Genomic DNA, 19,380 nt, shown 5'->3' with positions numbered 1-19,380 from the left:
AAGAGGAACTTGACCTAACACTTGAAAGATGAGTGATATATGGATAAATACATGGACATTTGGCATTCCAGAATCTGGGTTAGTTTCTGGCATTGATCTCTGAAACTTGTATTCTGAGAGAAGGTGATCCCCTTGCTGAAACCCTTGGTAGTCAAGGCCCTGTATTTGAAGCCTAAAGAATTACATAGTTGAAGACTTGTACTTTTATGCACCAGTTGGTCCTCATTCTATTTGCATTTATCCTCCATTGCCGACAAGACTGCTCTGCTCCAGTCCTATTAGCTCATACAGAGCTTCTAGAAGGACTTATTAATTTCTATCTTTGCCTTATAATGTAAGCTGAAACATCCTTCCTTCCTAACCCAAATTATCCAAATCCAACTGCCTTCAGGGCCAGCTCAGTCTCTTATTGTTTATATGCCTTCTCTAGAGAAGGCTGTCCCATGGCAGTCTTTCTGTCTTCTGGACTTCAATAATATTTATTGTCTATTTTATTCATGTGTCTTGAATAATGATATGAAACAACATATAATGAATTTTTCATGTCTATATGCCTTATGTATTTTATTGTAAACTTTCTTCACAGTGTTTTAAACATCCTTGAAGAATAGAAATATTTCTAATGTAAGAACCATGAAAAGATGCATGGAATCAACACAAGTGCCAGCAATAAAGTTCTTTTTTCTTGCCAACACTAACTAGGTGGGTCATGAAGTTTCTGTGTTCTTTTGCTGCACCAGGTACCAGACCTGTAAAGCATAATGATTAAAGCAGATGGTTCTGGTCCACTTATAAACAGATATTAAAACAGAACACTTTTATTAGGTTCTGCTTAACAAGATAGTATAAGCAAAAACAATTTTCTACAGAAGCTTTATACACGTTGCAACAGAATAATGTAATATGTTAGCTCAGCCACAGAGAGAATCTGCAGTCTTTGGCTGCCCTTTGCAACATACCAAAGGTGTCTTGTTTCTTCCACAAACTTGAATCACTTATGGAAAAACATTATGACACAATTGGCAGGATTCTTCCCACTGACTTGTGCTTGCTAGTTGGGGCAGTTTGCTAACATAGCTATCCACCCTGCTTTAAAAGAATCACCTACAAGGAACATTAGAATGAGGGTATACAATTTCTGCCCCTGTCATTTCTTTAAGAATTCAGTCATGTATTTATGAGGTTGACCTGGCAACTGAACTACTGTGTAGGAAAATTAAATACAGCAATGACAGTTGATTCTTCATTGGGAGGTCTTCAGAAGCAACATTTTTAACCCGAGAGAAGAGGGAATGCTTTGGGTCACTTGGCTGTAGGTCTTCTGGCTACATCAGTGGGATATTAAACCCTGGAAGCCCAGGGAAGAGACAGACACTGGCCACTCTGAGTCACACAGCTGAGACTTCATGGTGTGTTGTTCAGTGAAGGGTGGAGCGACTAAATCTGGGAGGTTTGCTTTTCCAGAAGGAGTTCCAGAGGTCTTCCTCCACCCTGCCTCTTTTACTCCCTAAGGATCACTCATCTGACAATTTTTTTATTTAAGGGAGCTGCTCTGGTCTCAACACCAGATGTAAGAAACCACATTATAGAAATATGTCTCAAGTACCGACTACTCCCTTTATTTCACGGAGTCAGCTCCAGATGTGTGTTACTAAGCCCTGGCTTATACCACACTGCTTTACAACAGAAAAAAACATGCTTATTCTTAGCAGCTTGGAAAGAGTGAAAAGTGGGACTGTTAGCAGAATTTTCTAATTTAGCATTGGCTTACTTTGTTTCAATAAAAGGGTTTATCTATTCCCACATTTTATGTAGAATAATCGCTATTCAACATGAATGGTTTTCTCACTATGATTCCTGAGAGTCCTTTTGAGCTGCCATTCCGGTGAAGTCTGACAAGGGTTGGGAACAGAGGTGGCTTTTCTTCAGGAAAAACAAAACAAAACCCTCACTTGTAATAGTCATCAATTTCCATACTGTAACTACTCTCACCATGCTAATCTCAAGTTACTACTGGGAATCCCTACTTGAGACGAGGCAAGGTGTACACAATCTGTTCTGTAAACTGGATATAGAGTAGCTCTGACCCAAACTCATTGAAGCTCTGGGGCCTCAGACCTGATTCAATTAGCATGGCTCTCTTTTATCAATCTTATTGGTTTATCTGAGAAATGTCTCTTAAGGATATACTTGGAGGAAAGTAGAATTTTTTGAGTTCACAAACCACCCGTTCCTTGACTAATCCCACATGTGTGTTGCAAAAAAGAATAATTAATGGAAGCATATTCTATCACAACCTCCTGTTAATTTTCTGTATTAAGATGAAGCAACGACTTGGTCAACTTCAAATAGCAAGTAATCCTCAAAACTAACATTTATCTCTGAATAGGTTATCAGCGAGTCCCCTGGAAATGAATGAAGGGCACTGAATGAAATAATGAGAGCCATGAGTTATAATGGAATTTGAAAGTGGTTCAGCGCCCCCTTCTGTTGTATAATCTCTGCTCCTTACCCAACCCACCTCAAGTTGAGATACCCTGAGATTGATACATCTGTTGATATTTTCCTTGTGTTATACAAAATCATTAAGTACTTTTTCCACTTTCTGTTGAGCTATGGGCATCAAAGAGAGATCATTTAAAAGGGGATAGATTGTGAATTGTATAATAGGACTTCATCCCCAGCCATGATTAAGTGTGGCTCTTCAAAATTTAATTGTTTCACAGGTAAGGAGCAATGATGATAATCTTTTAATTAAAAGTTAATTATTCCTATCAACCACACATATAAGATGATGAAAAAATAAAGGACTGAATAATACATTGCAAATAAACTCTAAGAATAACACAAAAAATAAATTATCAATTAACAAATAGTTATGTGGGATGAATATCTAAAAGCATATTGGCAGAAGGAACTTCATAACTAAGGAAAAAGGAAAAAGAAACATTTTAAGAAAATAATATTCTAACAACCATCTTTTGATTATTTTCCATAAAATCATTCTTCTCTACTCACATCCACCCTATTTTATAATTATAACCATACTATGAAACTGAAAATATAAGAAAATTATATTCCCTATGAAAGTCCATTGAAAATCATATTCCTCTTGATTGTTTCCTCTCAGTGTACCATATGACATTTTATAGAAACAAAAACTAATCAATATTCTAGAATTCAATAAAGCATTATAATGTGCCAAATGAAAAATAAATAGTAGGACTGTGATCGTTGTAGTGCTGGAGAAAGTTCAATTCCATTTGGTCAGTGCACTGTCTGCAGCTGGAAAGGTTAGTTTTCAACGTACTCCTTAATACTTCTGGTATTACAAAACATGGATATACCTGTATACCTCAAAACTGTAGAGTTTACAAATATTTTACTGAACTAGAATATCACTTTCATCGTGTTTATTTATACATACTATTTCTTTCTTTGAGAAATATACAACATATAATTTTTAAATATATCCCTTACAATGGAAAGATCTACATATGATTTATCTGTAACTTAATTCTCATATGGTTATTCCTTTATTAAAATAGGTAACATTCCTTAATATTAGGAAGGGCTGTGTGAAAAGCATTAAAATTCTTTCAGGATGCCGCCAAAATGTTAATAATTTCCAAACTATGGCTTTATGACAATAAAATTAGGAACATATTTCTGCCATGTCTAACATATCCAGTTGCCTTCAAATCTAAAAGAGATTTTATTAGCAATAGTACTTAGAAAAATTTGTGGAGAGTGCTATACTATACCATATTTGTAAAATACCAAATCTGAGAACCCATAACCTGAAAAATTACAATAAGTGAATCAGTAAGTCAGTAAATATATATATATTGCATATATATATTTACATATATATATTGCATATATATACATATATACACATATATATGTGTGTATATATGTATATATATGCAATATATACATATATATATATATTTAATGTGTATTTATTTTTGAGAGACAGAGCATGAGCTGGAGAGGGTCAGAGAGAGAGGAGACAAAGAATCTGACACAGGCTCCAGGCTCTGAGCTGTCAGCACAGAGCCCGATGCAGTGCTTGAACCCACGAACTGTGGGATCATGACCTGAGCTGAAGTCGGACGCTCAACTGACTGAGCCACCCAGGCTCCCTTCGATTATATTTAATAAACATCAACATGAGATCATATCCTGGTAAGTTATATATATATATGTTTTTTAAAAAGCAAAATAACAAAGAAATTTTCCTAGATACTTACAGTTCCAGGGCGAGGATACGGAATTCTACCCTGATAGGAGATCAGCTGATGATTGGGCCCTTCTTTATGGGCAAAAGGCCCATTAAACACAGTCTGTATATCAGATAAATGATACACACACACTGCTGATCCTTTAAAAACTGAGCTAAAAAAAGAAACAGAAAGAGATCCATTTTCTTATTTTTTTTAACTTCTAAATACAATTTAAAAAAACAGATGGCAAGGTTTGTGATGAAGAGTTGATAATTCATGGAAAAGTTGAACATTACAGTACACACTGTAAAGCTAAAAAATCTTCTCTCCTATTTTGAAATAAGCCATTGGTACACAAAGCATTAAAACATTTAATCCATTTCATGGAGGCAGTAGACAATAATAAGTTATAGAAGAGTTCTCAATGTTTCCAAAATATAGGACAAGTCAAAGAGTTTCTAACTAGTTTATCTTAACAACAAAAAATAAATTCATGATTTATTCAAAAATATGAATTTGAATTCTAAGTCACTATCAATAAAATCTATCATAATTTAACTGAAAGAAATAAATCTCATTAAGAGAAAACTGTATTTCTTGGTCTTAAGATTATTTTAACGTGAGAATGTTCTCACATTTATCCTAAAGAGTAGTCAGAGAAGTCTAAGTTGTCATAATTTATGTATTTTCCTTGTTAATGACAAAAAAAAAGAAAAACAAAAACAGTAAAGTCCAAAAAAAGTTCGTTACATTAACGCCAATATAATCTCAGAGAATGTGTTTGGATCCTTACTAAAAACTATTTCTGTTGTCACTAAGGCAGATTGACTGAAAAAAACATTTCTCTGACTTACATATATCTCTTAAATTAGATGCCTAAGGGAAAACTTAGATGCCCATTGAAAAAAACAAGATATGTTATTAATCATTAGCACTGCTGCTCAGAAATGACAATTATGAATTTTTCAAAAGACTATTGGTGTTGGGGAAAACAAAAACTGTAGAAATATTTTTTTGAAACAAACACTTTCTTCTGAAGAATTTGGTTCTTTTCACTTTGTTCACTTATTTCTGAGTTAACTCAAGACCACTTTCTCTTTTAGAACACGAGTTAAACTGTTCATCCTGTAGGACATATTTTTACATATTTTATAGGGCAAATGTAAATATGACATATAATCAATATCTTTGTGATTTTATTTTTCCTTGAATGGGCCATTACAGTTTACAATTATGCTGTGCTTGCCCTGCTAAAGAAGAATGCTAAAATCTTCAAATTTTTGTTTTTTGGTTGGTTTTCTAATAAAAGGCACAGATTACATTCTGCATTGGCCCTGCTATCGCTCGGGTACTGTGCTGCCTTCTGAGTAACATTCTCAGTGTAAAATAATTAAACACAAATATATCTAGGAAAAGGTGAGAAGACGGCAAGTTGTCTTGAAATATATGAAAATTAGAATTGGACATCCCAGAGAAGTTAGAAGACATTAAACCTATTTTCCAGTATATGAAATACTGCCATATGGGACATGGAAACTAGTGCACTATTTTATTAGTTTCCAGTCATCATTTTAGATTGCTCCGGAAGTAAAACTTATTTTAGTAGAAATACCAAAAGTTTTAGGTGAATCATGGATCTTCAAACTACTTCCTTAAAACAAAATATCTTATATACTTTATTCCTACATTATAATTCATATTTTCTTTTCTTTGAGAAAAATAGCATATAATCATTATAAATACTCTGTACAAAACCATTTTGAAAGTATTAGTTCAGCTTGAATATATTTTGGTCACCAGGCAAAAGTAATAAAACGGGATGGTTATATCCTGAATGCTTTGTAAAATTAAAAACTGAAAACAATGTTTTGTAATAATTACTGTCATTTAGTGAAGTTTATTGTTTAACACATAAGCTGTAATTGTTTAATAATTACCTTGATGTTGTAAAAATGCCATACACTAGTGTTGTCCTTGGGTTATCAGTTTCCAGCAGAAACACATCCTCTATAAAAACAAAATATCATTCTTTTAAAGTTACCAAATATTAACCATATTTAAAAAAATTTACCCCAAGAAAATAATTTCAACTATGAAAAATACTATCGAGAAGCATATTCTGGCAGTATCATTATAATCTAGAAACAACTAAGTGAATCCAATGATAGGCACGTGGTAAAGTGAATTAAACGAAATATCATACAAACACTATAGGGATGTATATAGACTGCAACCTTATGGAAACCATGCTAGTGAAGTAATATTAAGTGGAAAAGGTATAGTAGTATGTAATCTAGACTAGAATCATGTGAAAATCGTACAACTATATAACAGATTACAATAAGATTACCAGTGAGTATTTCTGGTTAGCAGAGCTATATTTTCCTATCTTCTTTTGTATGCATTTTCTAAATATCCTTTAAAGATAACATAATAGTTTTTTAAATTTAAAAAAGTATTACGTTCACAGTTTCTTTTTGACATAGGGTTGGAAGCTGGAATGTGGAAGAAAACTCAAAGCGACTTTTTTCCTAATATAAAAGAAGACTGTTTTCGCTTATGATTAAAATTGCTAGTGACATTTTTACTTAATTGATAATTTGCCTAATAACAAAAAGTTTGAAGTATATTAAGGCAAAGACAAAGGTACAGATAGTAAGGCTCAGTACCACAGAACAGAACCTGGAAGTAGATTTCTGATAGGAAACCTCAGTGAATAATCAATTGTCACAATTACAAGAAAGGTCTGAATTTAGTAACATTTTTTGCAAATAAGATTCTTGCTGGGAAATACAGAAAAAAAGATGTAACCCATTTTTATTGCTTACCTCTCAGATGATGAGGTAAAAAAAAATCTGAGAATAGCCAGTAGTTTACATTTTAATGGGTTAAAGCAAAATAAATGTCATTTCTAAATGGCGCTTAGTAAACACTTAGTAAACAAATGGTAAACAAATGGCACTTAGTAAACACTTAGTAAACAAATGGCACTTAGTAAACACTTAGTAAACAAATGGTACTAAGTAAACTTAGTACACACTATGATGTGTATCAAGTTATTCTGATTAAAAAGAGAACTGTTTCTTGGTAGAAAGGAATCAGATCATTAGTTCTTATTTGACCTGGTATAAATCTACTTATGTCACACATCCTGAAAGTCATTCATCTCAGGGTCATCCAAGAAGGGTTGATTAGAGTACAAATTTAATTTCCACCCTGAAAGTTTCCCATCCAACCTTGATTTTGCTAATTAGCTATTAATAGTAAAAATATTTAGCTGTATTTGCATACAAACTGATTTCAAATTAGAATATTAGAATTTAAATGCACATGAAATACACATTCTTTTAGAAAAACACAAATAGGGGCGCCTGGGTGGCTCAGTTGGTTGAGCGTCCAACTTTGGCCCGGGTCATGATCTCGCGGCTTGTGGGTTCGAGCCCCGCATCAGGCTCTGTGCTGGCAGCTCAGAGCCTGGAGCCTACTTCGGATTCTGTCTCCCTCTCTCTCTGCCCCTCCCTGGCTCACACTCTGTCTGTCTACCTCTCTCTCAAAAATAAAAACATTAAAAAAAAATTTAGAAAAGCACAAATATATCATTACTCATTTGTCAATTACACAAGCACCTCTCTTTCTGTCTCTGTCATACACAGACACACACGCTCATTCACATATCTTGGGTAATTCAGTGAAGTAAATGTTCAGTAGTGCACTCAGGGGCAAAACAGATTTAAAAAGTACTTAAAGAAATTTATGAACAGTAAACAGATCATTCATTCAAATTGGCACATGATTTATGCTGAGAACATTCACGGAATATACATCCTCTGCTGAGAGGTTATTAAAATATATAAACTTTACAAACTCTTTTTCAAAAACATTTTTCAATCTCAAATCCATGTACCTAATTCATCAAAGTATGTTTCCGGGCCATCTTCATCGGTTACAGAGCACACCAGCCTCGCTTTTAAGAAGGTCGTCCACTTGTTGACAAGGCTACGCAGACCTCCAGTGTCATTCTGAAACCATTTTGAAAACACATTTCAGATGGCTTAAATAAATACTAAAGTGTATTAAAAATTCATCTTAGATTTGTATATCTTGGGGAGTTGTTATAATCCGAAGCATGCAAATGTTAACTATATCTGCATATCAAAAAAAGAGGAATATTTAAGATTTATAGTGCTTTATAAAATAGCTATAGCTATGCAATGAATTTTCTCCAATATGGTATCAACTGAAAATGTTTCAAAGAGGAGTTTAATAAATATATGCCCTAAAGCTTTCTAAATTTAACAATGTATGATGAAATACCTTTGAAATGTTATGGAGAACATATAATTTAATTTGCCTTTTCTTGATAACTCATTGTCTTCAATATGAACATAAATTATTGTATGCAGTGAAGATTATAGATGCTACTGTGGTCAGGAAAGTATGTTTATACTTCTACCAAATGGTCTCCAATAGTCTATTTTCTCTCCTTCACTTCTCTGTGTCAGCATTTAGTCCTCAGTATTTCCAATCAAATGCTTTAGTATACACATTTCTCTGGCGAGGGCACGAAAAGTGGTGTTTGGATCATTCACATACAGCCTCTACTGATTGTTTTCTGTATGTCCAGAAGCCTTTCATCCCTTCTGCTGCCTTTACTGCCTGAGGAGCAGATGACCTCCACAATCAGTGGAACACTGTAATATCTAAAAATAATGATTTTAAATACTAAACACTTGAAGAAACACTTTTGCACAAAATATGCTAATCATAAATCAGTCAAGGAAAACCTGTAAAAATCTTATACGAGAGGGCATCATGAGCTTTTTTTGAGTTGCTCCGTACACTTGCTGTTTATACACAAGACCATTTTGTTCACTGCTTTTAACTAGAACTGTATTTTATTAATGCATTTCTTAATTTTCACTGTTGTAAATAGTTCCCCAACAATTGTCCTTACTGAGGTTTTGCTGTATTTTATTCACAAGAATTATTCTGTTTCTGTGATGTATAGTTTAGCTATTTGTTTTTAATACAAATGTATTAAATGGATTAATGCATTAAGTGGAAAAGCAAAAATTAAATGAAACTTCTCATTTGTATAAGACCATGACCAAAATATTTCTTTGAATTAAGCTTTTTTATTTATCTCATATGACCGATGTGAATAAACATTAAATTAAAATGTCTTCTCTCAGGGCACTGGGGTGATTCAGTCAGTTAAGTGTCTGACTTAATTTCAGCTCAGGTCATAATCTCACAGTTCGTGGGATTGAGCCCCATGTGAGGCTCTGTGCTGACATCCTGGAGCCTGCTTAAAATTCTCTCTTTCCTCTCTCTCTGTCCTTCCTCCACTTGTGCATGCTGTCTCTCTCTCTCTCTCTCTCTCTCTCTCAAAATAAATAAATAAACATTAAAAAAAAATCTTTAAAGTGTCTCCTCTCAATATTGAGTTAATTTGTAACAGTAGATGAAAGTAGGAAAATAAACTATTAGCAAAAGAAAATACATTTATACAATTTGAATTTGTGAGTCTTTGTTCAAATTAGGACAGGATTAATACTTACAGGACATATTCTAGCAATCATGGAATGAATCTGTTTTGTGCTTCTGCTATTGTCGGTCAGTTTCTCTTTGAAGAAGAAGTACACCTTAGCATCATTTGGATCTGTGCCATCTGGGATGACATGTGCATCCACAAACATAGGTTCTGGAAAAAAAAAAAAAACAAAGACTATATATATATATACTCATGATGGAAATCTATCTACCGTCCACCCAAGTAAACCACAGGCACATGCCTTCTCCATCCTTGGTACAGAAGAACAATTCAGTGTTCATAGGCACAAAGTCTATGAGCAGTAATTGTATTCACACAACATATTGTATTTGGAATGTCAAGTGCCACAAAATATATCTATAATATAACAGCTTCAACTACTTTTCCTGGGGGGCGCTGGGTGGCTCACTCGATTGAGTGTCAGACTTCAGCTCAGCTCATGATCTCCAGTTCGTGGGTTCAGACCCTGCATGAGGCTCTTTGCTGACAATTCAGAGCCTGGAGCCTGCTTCGAATAGTTTCCCTGTCTCTCTGCCCCTCCCCCCTGATGCTTTTTCTCTCTGTCTCTCTCTCCCTCAAATAGAAATAAGCATTTAAAAAAAAACCTATTTTTCCCTATCCACAATACATTCTAGAAGTTCAATAAATGCAAAAATTCTTTGGGCAATGATGAGTTCTAAAAAACTAAAAACGTTTCTACCAGTTATTTCCCATGGAATATAATGGCCATTTTACGGAAAAAAAGTTTGTTTTTCAAAGTATAGTTTTCAATCTAGTGCATATAATATAAACTCAAATTCACTGAAGCAGAATGAGTAGGGAGTCCAAGATCTGAAAAACACATTTTTTTTTTTCTTAAAATACAGCATATGAAATGAAGGGGAAATTTTTCAAGGAAAAAATGCAGTCATTTGAAGACATAGAGGGATTCCTTATTTCAAGAACAAAAGAAGTTTTAGAATACTCTATTTCCAGATGTACTAGTGTCATAAATTGAAGAAGTAAATGGACAATCAATGCTTTCTTGTGCCTGTCCATCAGTGAAATAAGATGCTTAAGTGTGGTCATTCATGCTTTGCTATGCAATGTTAAGTGGATTGCCAAATTTAGGGTCAGCTAGAAATCTTCCCCAGGGAGAAATGACAAAGTTCTTAGTGGTTTCTGCCTCCTCTAAACAACAGCAACTGACTGAAATTGTACATTTCAAATGTCAAATGAATATCTTTCATGATGTGAAATTCATGTGACACCCCCAAAATTGGAAACAACTGAATGCTTATAATCATAAAGTTATCATACCTATGATTTCTATTAAGTACTAAATAAAGTATAAAAAATATATATACCAGTTTTATAAGTTAATAATCTAAATATAAAACAAATAGGAGGAGTTATTGAAAATATTTTAATCATTATATCTATCATAAGTTTAGGAAATTTTTTAGATTTGACATTAAAATATTCAAGCATGATCTCGCAGTTCATGGGTTCGAGCCCTGCACTGGGCTCTGTGCTGCCAGCTCAGAGTCTGGAGCCTGCTCTGGATTCCGTGTCTCTCTCTCTCTCTGCTCCTCCCGCACTCATGCTCTCTCTCTCTCTCTCTCTTAAGAATAAATAAACATTAAACAAATAATAAAATAAAATATTCAAGCAGACTATATGAGTAAAATAGCATATTTATGTGATATATAATTGGAGAAGATTCTTAAATGTGAGCCTGTATGATAAGTATCTCTGTCATTTGTATTTATTAATACATCTTATGACAATTGTATGATGGTTAATAAAACGTTAGAATATGAACTATGGACTACTTCGATTATTTATTTATCCTAAATATTAAAAATAATAAAGTACAGAATTGTGACTTACATCATGGCTTTCTAAACAATTTTAACCTTTCTTCATTAGAGAATAAAATAGTTTAAAGGATGATTCTAAAAAATGCACAAAATGTTTCTTACCACTGAGCCATTTGGAATTGTGTTGATCAGTTCTGACTGCATTCCTCTTCGTTAAACTTCGAAAAATAGCAGCATCTGTGCCCATGAAATCTATATACATTCCAGAGAAAAGCTCCTCATCTATGACGAAGAAAATGTCAACACAATTTTAAATCTTTTTTAGAAATCAAGAACTTGATTATTAGATGATCACACAAATTATAGTGTTTATAATTGTCGTTTTTCATTGTCCATCACCTAAAAACATTGGATAAAATGTAATCTGATGTCATTATTGCCTGTGAGTTTACTAAAACAACTTTATTTGTTATAGAAATAAAAATTCTTCTGCCTGCACTTAATTATACTAAATACATATGTTTATATAGTATGTATCAAAAATGGTGGAAATAATATATGTGTTAAAGATAATAAAATAGCTTAATTATTACTTTCATTTAATAAATAAATAAAAACTACTATAAGAGAGAACTCAGTTTCTAATTTTGGCAGTAATTAACCAAGTGGGAATTAGGGCTAAGTCATTTAACACCTGAATCTCTATCTTGTCATCTGTAAAATACAGGAATTGGCTTATGATTTCAAAAGTTTTCACCATATTAAGAATTCCATGATTTCACCAAACAGATTGAAGATATTAGTTTTTATTGTCAAAATATTATTAATGGTAAAATTATCTTACGATTAAAAGTATATGTTTTAATTTTTATGCTATAAGGTTTCTATAAGGTAAATAAAGTGCTACTTTTTCAATTGTAACACACAATTTATTAACATTATGCTAAAAATATAATATTATGTTAATAACACACATATGGTTTGACATATGAAACCGTAAAAAATAGAATACAGAGATAAAAAAATATATTTTAAAATTAAATTACCATCATTAATGGAAAAAAATCAGATATTTTAATCTATATTTGCACAACATGAGACATTGAGCTTATTTGTTAAGGTCCATATTAATTTTTGCCTATTAAGGAGAGTAAGCATTGAACTGGTATGTGCGACCCTAGAGTAAAAAATAGTAGTTAAATGTCTATTTAAAAAAGAATAAAAGTTATCAGGTCTGATCCAGGGAAAAACCATGCAGTTTTTTTCTTTGACTGATGTTCTAGAATCAGTCTGGCTACCTTCAGATCATGGTCCTTTTGGCAGGACTGTAGCATTTTGAAGCACTCCAGTCTCACTCCTTAGTAATAAGCAGTACCAGCTAACCGAGGACAGAATGGAGAATGAAATGTTTTTAATCTCCAATATGATCTCATCAGGTCATGAACTGGACCCCTACCAGTGAGCGAGTGGGTATGGCAGGCATTATGTTGCCCAGTTCTGCTTCCTAGTAGGGGTCTGAGGTCCGTGGGAACAGATTATAGGGAGATAACAAAAATGTCCATGAAAGCATTTTGAGCAATTTAGCTTCAAAATTCTGCGAACATTTGTGAAGCATCTACACAAGTATTCTGTAGATACAATGGTTGTGACAATTAAAATAATTTTGCAATTAATTATTTCACATTCTTTTTATACCTGATACCCCCAAATGGTAGGTTATAAATTTCTGCTATTCAGTGGATTGATTAACACAGCTGTCAATTATCGGATCTGCTTCCAGGAAGAAAAGGAAAAAGGACACTCAGAGGATGATGTATGGCAGAGAGGGCTGAGTCTAATCTTATTGCATACCACTTATTAATTCTGTCTTAGCTATTACAAAAGCTTACCAGTCTAATTGGCTTCATAACCTGTCTTAAATTCTCAGTAATTTCAACAGCAAATCAGGAATAATGAAGTTTCTGCTTTATTTTGTATAAGAAATAATCAATGCCACTTTAAAAAGAATTCTGAATAGAGATTTTTTTTTCAGAATGTTTGTGGAGGATTTATGCAAAGATAAACTTGTGCTTTCTAACGTTAATCCGAAAATACTTTGCTTTCGAATTTTACTTCCACTGACCAGAAAAACCTCAATAGGGTCTTCATAGGTTCTTTAAGAAATGTCATCTGACTTCTTATTGTGATACAACGATGGCATGAGAAAATAGCAAAAAGCACTAAACTCGCACACTGGGTTAGATGCCACAACTATGTTATGAAATTTGGAATTCTCCAATTCTTGATGCTTCTTGGCACTTTAACAGATAGAAACACTTTAAACATTCTGTGTTATTTAGTACCTTGCAATCCAACAGACATGATAAAGCCCCAAATGCCAAAATGAGATGACTACGCAAATTGACTGTGTAATACTGGAGATAATATTGGAGAGAATGTTAGAGGGATAATCAATAGAACAAGTAAAATGACAAATGCAAGCTAATAAAACTTCTTTCCCCTTTTAGTTTCAGTTTTTAAGGTAAGCAAATAGTTTAATGACTCTTGGATAGTTCAAGTTCTAATGTTAATCAAAATATTGAAAGGTAGTAAAGGAACATAAGCATAGGAATTGAAGTCTTGGATCCTTAGTATATGAAAGTCAATAACTAATTTTGTAAACAAATCCAATTCTCTAAGGACAAAACTATTAAATGACTTAACAAGTTTAACAGGAATATTTATAGTGCCCAGTTTTAAGCCTTTTTTGTTCCAAATGATATTTGATGAGTATAATTGTTAACACAACTTTGAATTTTATTTTCATAGCATTTAACTTGAAGTAAGTAAAAACTCTACATATTTATCTAGTATTACGTAGCATACCATTTTGATAGGTGAATACAATTTTCTTCCTAATGAAAAGACTTTCCATGCACTGACTCTATTAAATAATATTTAGAAGCTTATCTGAAAAGTCCCTGCATCAGACATAATTGGGTATGTTGTGACTTCAAAGCTTTATACTTCTTGGTCCCACTGATAGACTTTCATCTCCTCCCTGCCCAATCTGAATAATCATAGGAAAGAATTCACTGGATAACCTCCAAGTTTACATTTTAGTCAGTGCTAGATGTAGCTGTCTTAATTTAGTTTCCAAATATGAGAAAGATGAGTTGCTACATTAAATGAATAAAAGCAAGGTGTTCTGAAAACAATAATCACCTTTCCACCTGTTCCATTGTCAAGTAATGCAATTTATCACCAGCAACACATAAGAAAGCAAAGGGTAAAAGCATCTACTGTCCATTCAACACACTGAAATCCCAGATTTGTCCCCACAGGCAGCACATGTTAAGTCAGGCATATTCTGGAAGTGTCTTAATTAACCAGAAGAGAATGCCTTTTAAGTGAATTACAGAAAGGCATCCAATGATTGAGATTCAAAGATACTGATTTGTTAATATTTATAGCACCAAGCGACTGGGCATGCTTTTTAACTGATACATTTTATAGAAAATGAGGGGGGGAGTCACTTTGCTACCACCTCTTTTTAGTATAGTACCTTCTGGACAATTGATAGAGAATGTATTTGGCTAAGACATGCACTTTGTTATTCTTTCATTTGAAAGAAATACCATTTTTTTTAAAGTTTATTTTGTGGGGGAGAGAGAGCGTGAGTACATGAACAGGGGAGGGACAGAGAGAGAGGGAGAGAGTGTCTCAAGCATGCTCTACACTGCCAGCTCAGAGACCGACGTGAGGCTTGATCTCACAAACCATGAGATCATGGCCTGAGCTGAGGCCAAGAGTCAGATGCTTGACCCCCTGAGCCACCCAAGTGCTCCGAAAGAACTGCCATTTTAATTATCTGTAAAATATTGCTAAAATTTATGAGGAAAAATGGGTATACTGAATACTACAAAAACAACTACAGAAAACACTGAGAATTACTTTATATTTCATTACATGTATACAAATACACATGTTTTGTAAATGTTGACATGCTCTAGAAACGACATCAGCAACATAGTAAGTGAAAAAATAATTGTTTATCATTTAATCATGAATTCTTGAAAATGAGAAACTACAATTTCTCACTTTACAACTTTCTGTTACCTCACTCAGGTCTATCATTCATGCTACCTTCCCAATGGGCATACCATGTCATGAATTTATTTTTTTTAATCCTTTTTATTTGATATTTCCCCCTCCTTCTTTTATTTTTGACTTACTGATCATAACAGACACCGTGTTCACATTGGGGTTGAAGGAGCAGCGTCCTTTTCCAGATTCACACTTGGAGTCAATCACGAAAACTTGGTCCTTTATTATAGACAAAGTACAAATGTAGCAATAATAAGTAGCTTTATATTTAGTTAACCAGATTGTTCTTTAATAAACAAAGCATCATCATAAATAATATGCTTTTTATTGGTTTGCCTATGTTTTCTCAATTTACTTTGTTAAGACTTTCTTGGCCTATATGAAGAAATTATAAATTATAAGAAAACTTCAGTAGGTAAAAGTTTTCATTCTACTATAATCCCCGTGAAGCTGATTCAATAAGTTTTCAGATCTGTATCAGCAAAAACCACCTGGGAATCAAGGATCATTGTAAACCTGAACTAGATAGCTTGAACACTGGCCAAAAGAAGAAAATTGTCCATAGAGGAATAATGTATACAAGGATTATAATAGTTCCAAAATAATCAAGACATTTATAAAATACAAAATTTTTATCACCACTTAATTTTGTTACATAAGCATTATACTCGGTTCAACAAAATAATTCATAATTTAGATAAAAACTGTTTTTCACTCATTTAACAAAAATTTATTGAGCATGTTTTTGACTCAACACATATTAAATGAACATCAAAAGTCTGCCATGCACTCTTCAGCCATCATTAGTTGCTTCAGGGCCAGCTTATTAAGCATTTACTATATGCTAGACACCAACAAAACATGAGGAATACAGTAAACCAGACAAAAATCTTCTTCCTCAAGTAATTTATAATATAATGATGGAAAATATGAATACAAAAAGAATACTACACAAAACATAGAATATGTTACATGCTGCTCAGTGGGCAGGACAAAAATTAAGCAGAAAATGGAACTAGCGAAACCCAGGGATGAGAGGTAATAATTCAATTTGAAATATAATGGTCAGCGTAGCCTTACAGAGAGGGAATATTTTGCTTGTATATTTATCTTATTCTTAAATAAAGTCAGTAAAAGCTACTACTAAAATTCAAAGACCAAAGTTTTCACTTTTGTAGGTTGCATGAGATTATGGAGGATCTTAATTATCAAGCTAAGGTTTTTCAAAATTTTCCTGAAAGAAATTCAGTTTCAATATTTTTGAGTATGGAAATGAAAGAATCAAAACACTGGTTAAGAAGATTGGGTCTTACCTTGGTGTTTTAAGAAGATTGAGAAAGGCACTTAATAAAAACAGACACTGGATTAAAGAAAATAGATTTGTTTTCAAGTGCAGTAGTCCAGGAATTAGATAATAATACTCTGACATGCCAGGATCTCAGTGATCATGGTGAGAGGAGTAAAGATGCAAGAGAATTTGTAAAGTAAAAATCAACACAGCTCGGCAATCAATTACCAACTGGATGTGGTTCAAGGAAGAGGAAGAAAACAAAGATGATTCTGAAGTTTTGACCCTTAAAGAAAATAAAACTAGTTCATTTTTGTTACATTGAGTTTGATGTGTTGTCATAATATCACTGACATGATGGGGGAATCATAGAACTTAAAAAAAATCACAGTCCTCTATCCTGGAAAAGTCTTACAGAATGATTTTCTTCAATGAATTAACTCTACAGATGAGGAAAATATAACTTGCACAAGATCATGTAGCTAAATTATGACAAAATTAAAGTTAAAATTCAGTCTCCTGACTCCTCACTATGTCTATTTTCCAAAAAGTCAGTATTTATACAATAACCTTACTTAACAAATAATTGAGGAAAAGCAATGAAGTTTAGTAAAGCCAGCTATGATCAGTTAGCCAGAGATGTACATATATTATACTAAAAAAGTGAGAGTTGGCATTGCAGGAGTTGATGAAATTGCTTAGGTACCACTTGCTCTCCACTGAACGATTTCTTTATTGTACAGCGTCCTCATTCTCACACAGTTATAGTCTAGATCTTGTCATCACCAGAAAGAGTATCGTCCACCAGAATAATCACTAACTCAAGCACATAGCAACGAATCTTCAATTTTATCTCCTTTCCATTTTTTCTCAGTTCATCAGCCTCTGTCTTCCTGACTTTTTTGTTAACCCGTATAGATTCAATGGTATTTATTTTCAATATGTTTTTTGCAGAAATATTAAGTTCCTTGAATCTGTGATTTTTTTCATTGAAACCACAGCCTGGAAGGGCATGTCTACCTGTACATTCTCCATACTTGTTTCCATATATCTAAGTATTTTGCAGAAGGTAGTCCAAAAAGGTAAATTCAACAAAAATAATGATTTTTTGCTCACCAACACAAAATGGATCCTTATACAGCTCAGCAAACTTTCAAGGGCACTAATATCAATTGATTGTTCCATTAATTATTTCAAACCACTATCACTATAGACAAATCTATTAACTATTGATTGATCATATAATTACAGATTAAGTGAAGCCTTTAAATGAGATGTCTTTAACTTCTTACTACCAAACACATAAATACACATACACTAATACATGCATTAGCACATTCTTGTTCCCACCTCTCTACTTCTCTGACTGTTTCTTCTTAGTCATGTTTGAAGGTCCCCCATCTTGCCACATCTTGCCCTTAAATTAAGAAACCCTCAAGTCTCAAGCATAATCACTCTTCTTTTTTCACACAGTACTCTGCATGATTAAACCCTTGCATTTCCTGGGCTTCAGTTATTCTAATAAAACAACAACTCAAACATTTATATAGCCAAGTTTATATTCAACTGCCTACTTGACATTTCTACTTGGATCTTTCAACAGCAACTCAGACTCAAGAGAACCCAACCCAGGCTTAAAACCTTAACCTCAAACATGATTTTCTTTGTTCTCTCTCATCTCAGTTCATGACAACTATATAACTAAAGAAGCCAAAAACCAAAAATGAAAAACAAACAACAAAAATGTCAATACCTGTATCATTGTAAATTTCCTTTTATATAGCCAAATCCACCACTGTCAACTACACCATCTTACACTTTGTGCTTATCTTTCTGTCTTTATTGCCCCTCCCCTGAGTATAATAATTTCTTTCTTGGCCTATTATATCCATTCTCTAACTGATCTCACCACAGCCCTGTCAACCCCTCCCTACCCTCAATCATTTATAATACAATACACAGTGACAACACAATGCTTTCCTTGCCATTTTCTGCTTAAGATCATTCCAGCTGCTTCTCCTTTGACACAAGATAAAGATCAATATCTTAAAGGTAGCTTACAAGTTCGAATATAATTTTGTGTCAGTCATTATCATTAAATAAATACTTATTTGTAGATTGAATCAATAAAAGAGAAATAAATAGGACCAGAAAGAGAGTAAGTGGTGAAAAATTAGGAAAGAAGGCATGGGAAAATGTTTCATGGTTATAGATGTTAATAAAGGCATTGAAAAATAGGGGGAATGGCCAACATGTTATAGATCAGTCAAGGAAAAAGGATGCAGATTAAGGGAATTAATTTGATCACTGAGGACTCTTGGCCACTAGAAAATAGTTTTAGTTTATAGGTAGTAATGAATGTTAGATCAGAAAGGTTTAATAATGATATGAAAAACAGAAATGTAAAACAGAAAATATAGC

General features: G+C 33.3%; 1 protein-coding gene across 1 annotated transcript in view; it reads right to left on the bottom strand.

Annotated features, from left to right (window-relative positions):
• The window catches only part of SEMA3C (semaphorin 3C), a 176,986-nt gene that overhangs the window by 56,960 nt on the left and 100,646 nt on the right, over positions 1-19,380 (bottom strand). The window contains exons 6-11 of the mRNA XM_025929564.2: positions 15,800-15,890; positions 11,748-11,867; positions 9,791-9,933; positions 8,134-8,248; positions 6,167-6,236; positions 4,257-4,401 (exon numbers count right to left, since the gene is read on the bottom strand). Of these exons, the coding sequence (XP_025785349.1) occupies positions 4,257-4,401; positions 6,167-6,236; positions 8,134-8,248; positions 9,791-9,933; positions 11,748-11,867; positions 15,800-15,890 (684 nt within the window). The remainder of the gene's footprint in view (positions 1-4,256; positions 4,402-6,166; positions 6,237-8,133; positions 8,249-9,790; positions 9,934-11,747; positions 11,868-15,799; positions 15,891-19,380) is intronic.

Source organism: Puma concolor, chromosome A2 (assembly GCF_028749965.1).
Source record: "Puma concolor isolate L17-30 chromosome A2, mPumCon1.1.hap2, whole genome shotgun sequence".
NCBI classification, from domain to species: Eukaryota; Metazoa; Chordata; class Mammalia; order Carnivora; family Felidae; genus Puma; species Puma concolor.
The sequence above is the reverse complement of the archived record's forward strand: the minus strand, read 5'-3'. Positions and strand labels throughout refer to the sequence as shown.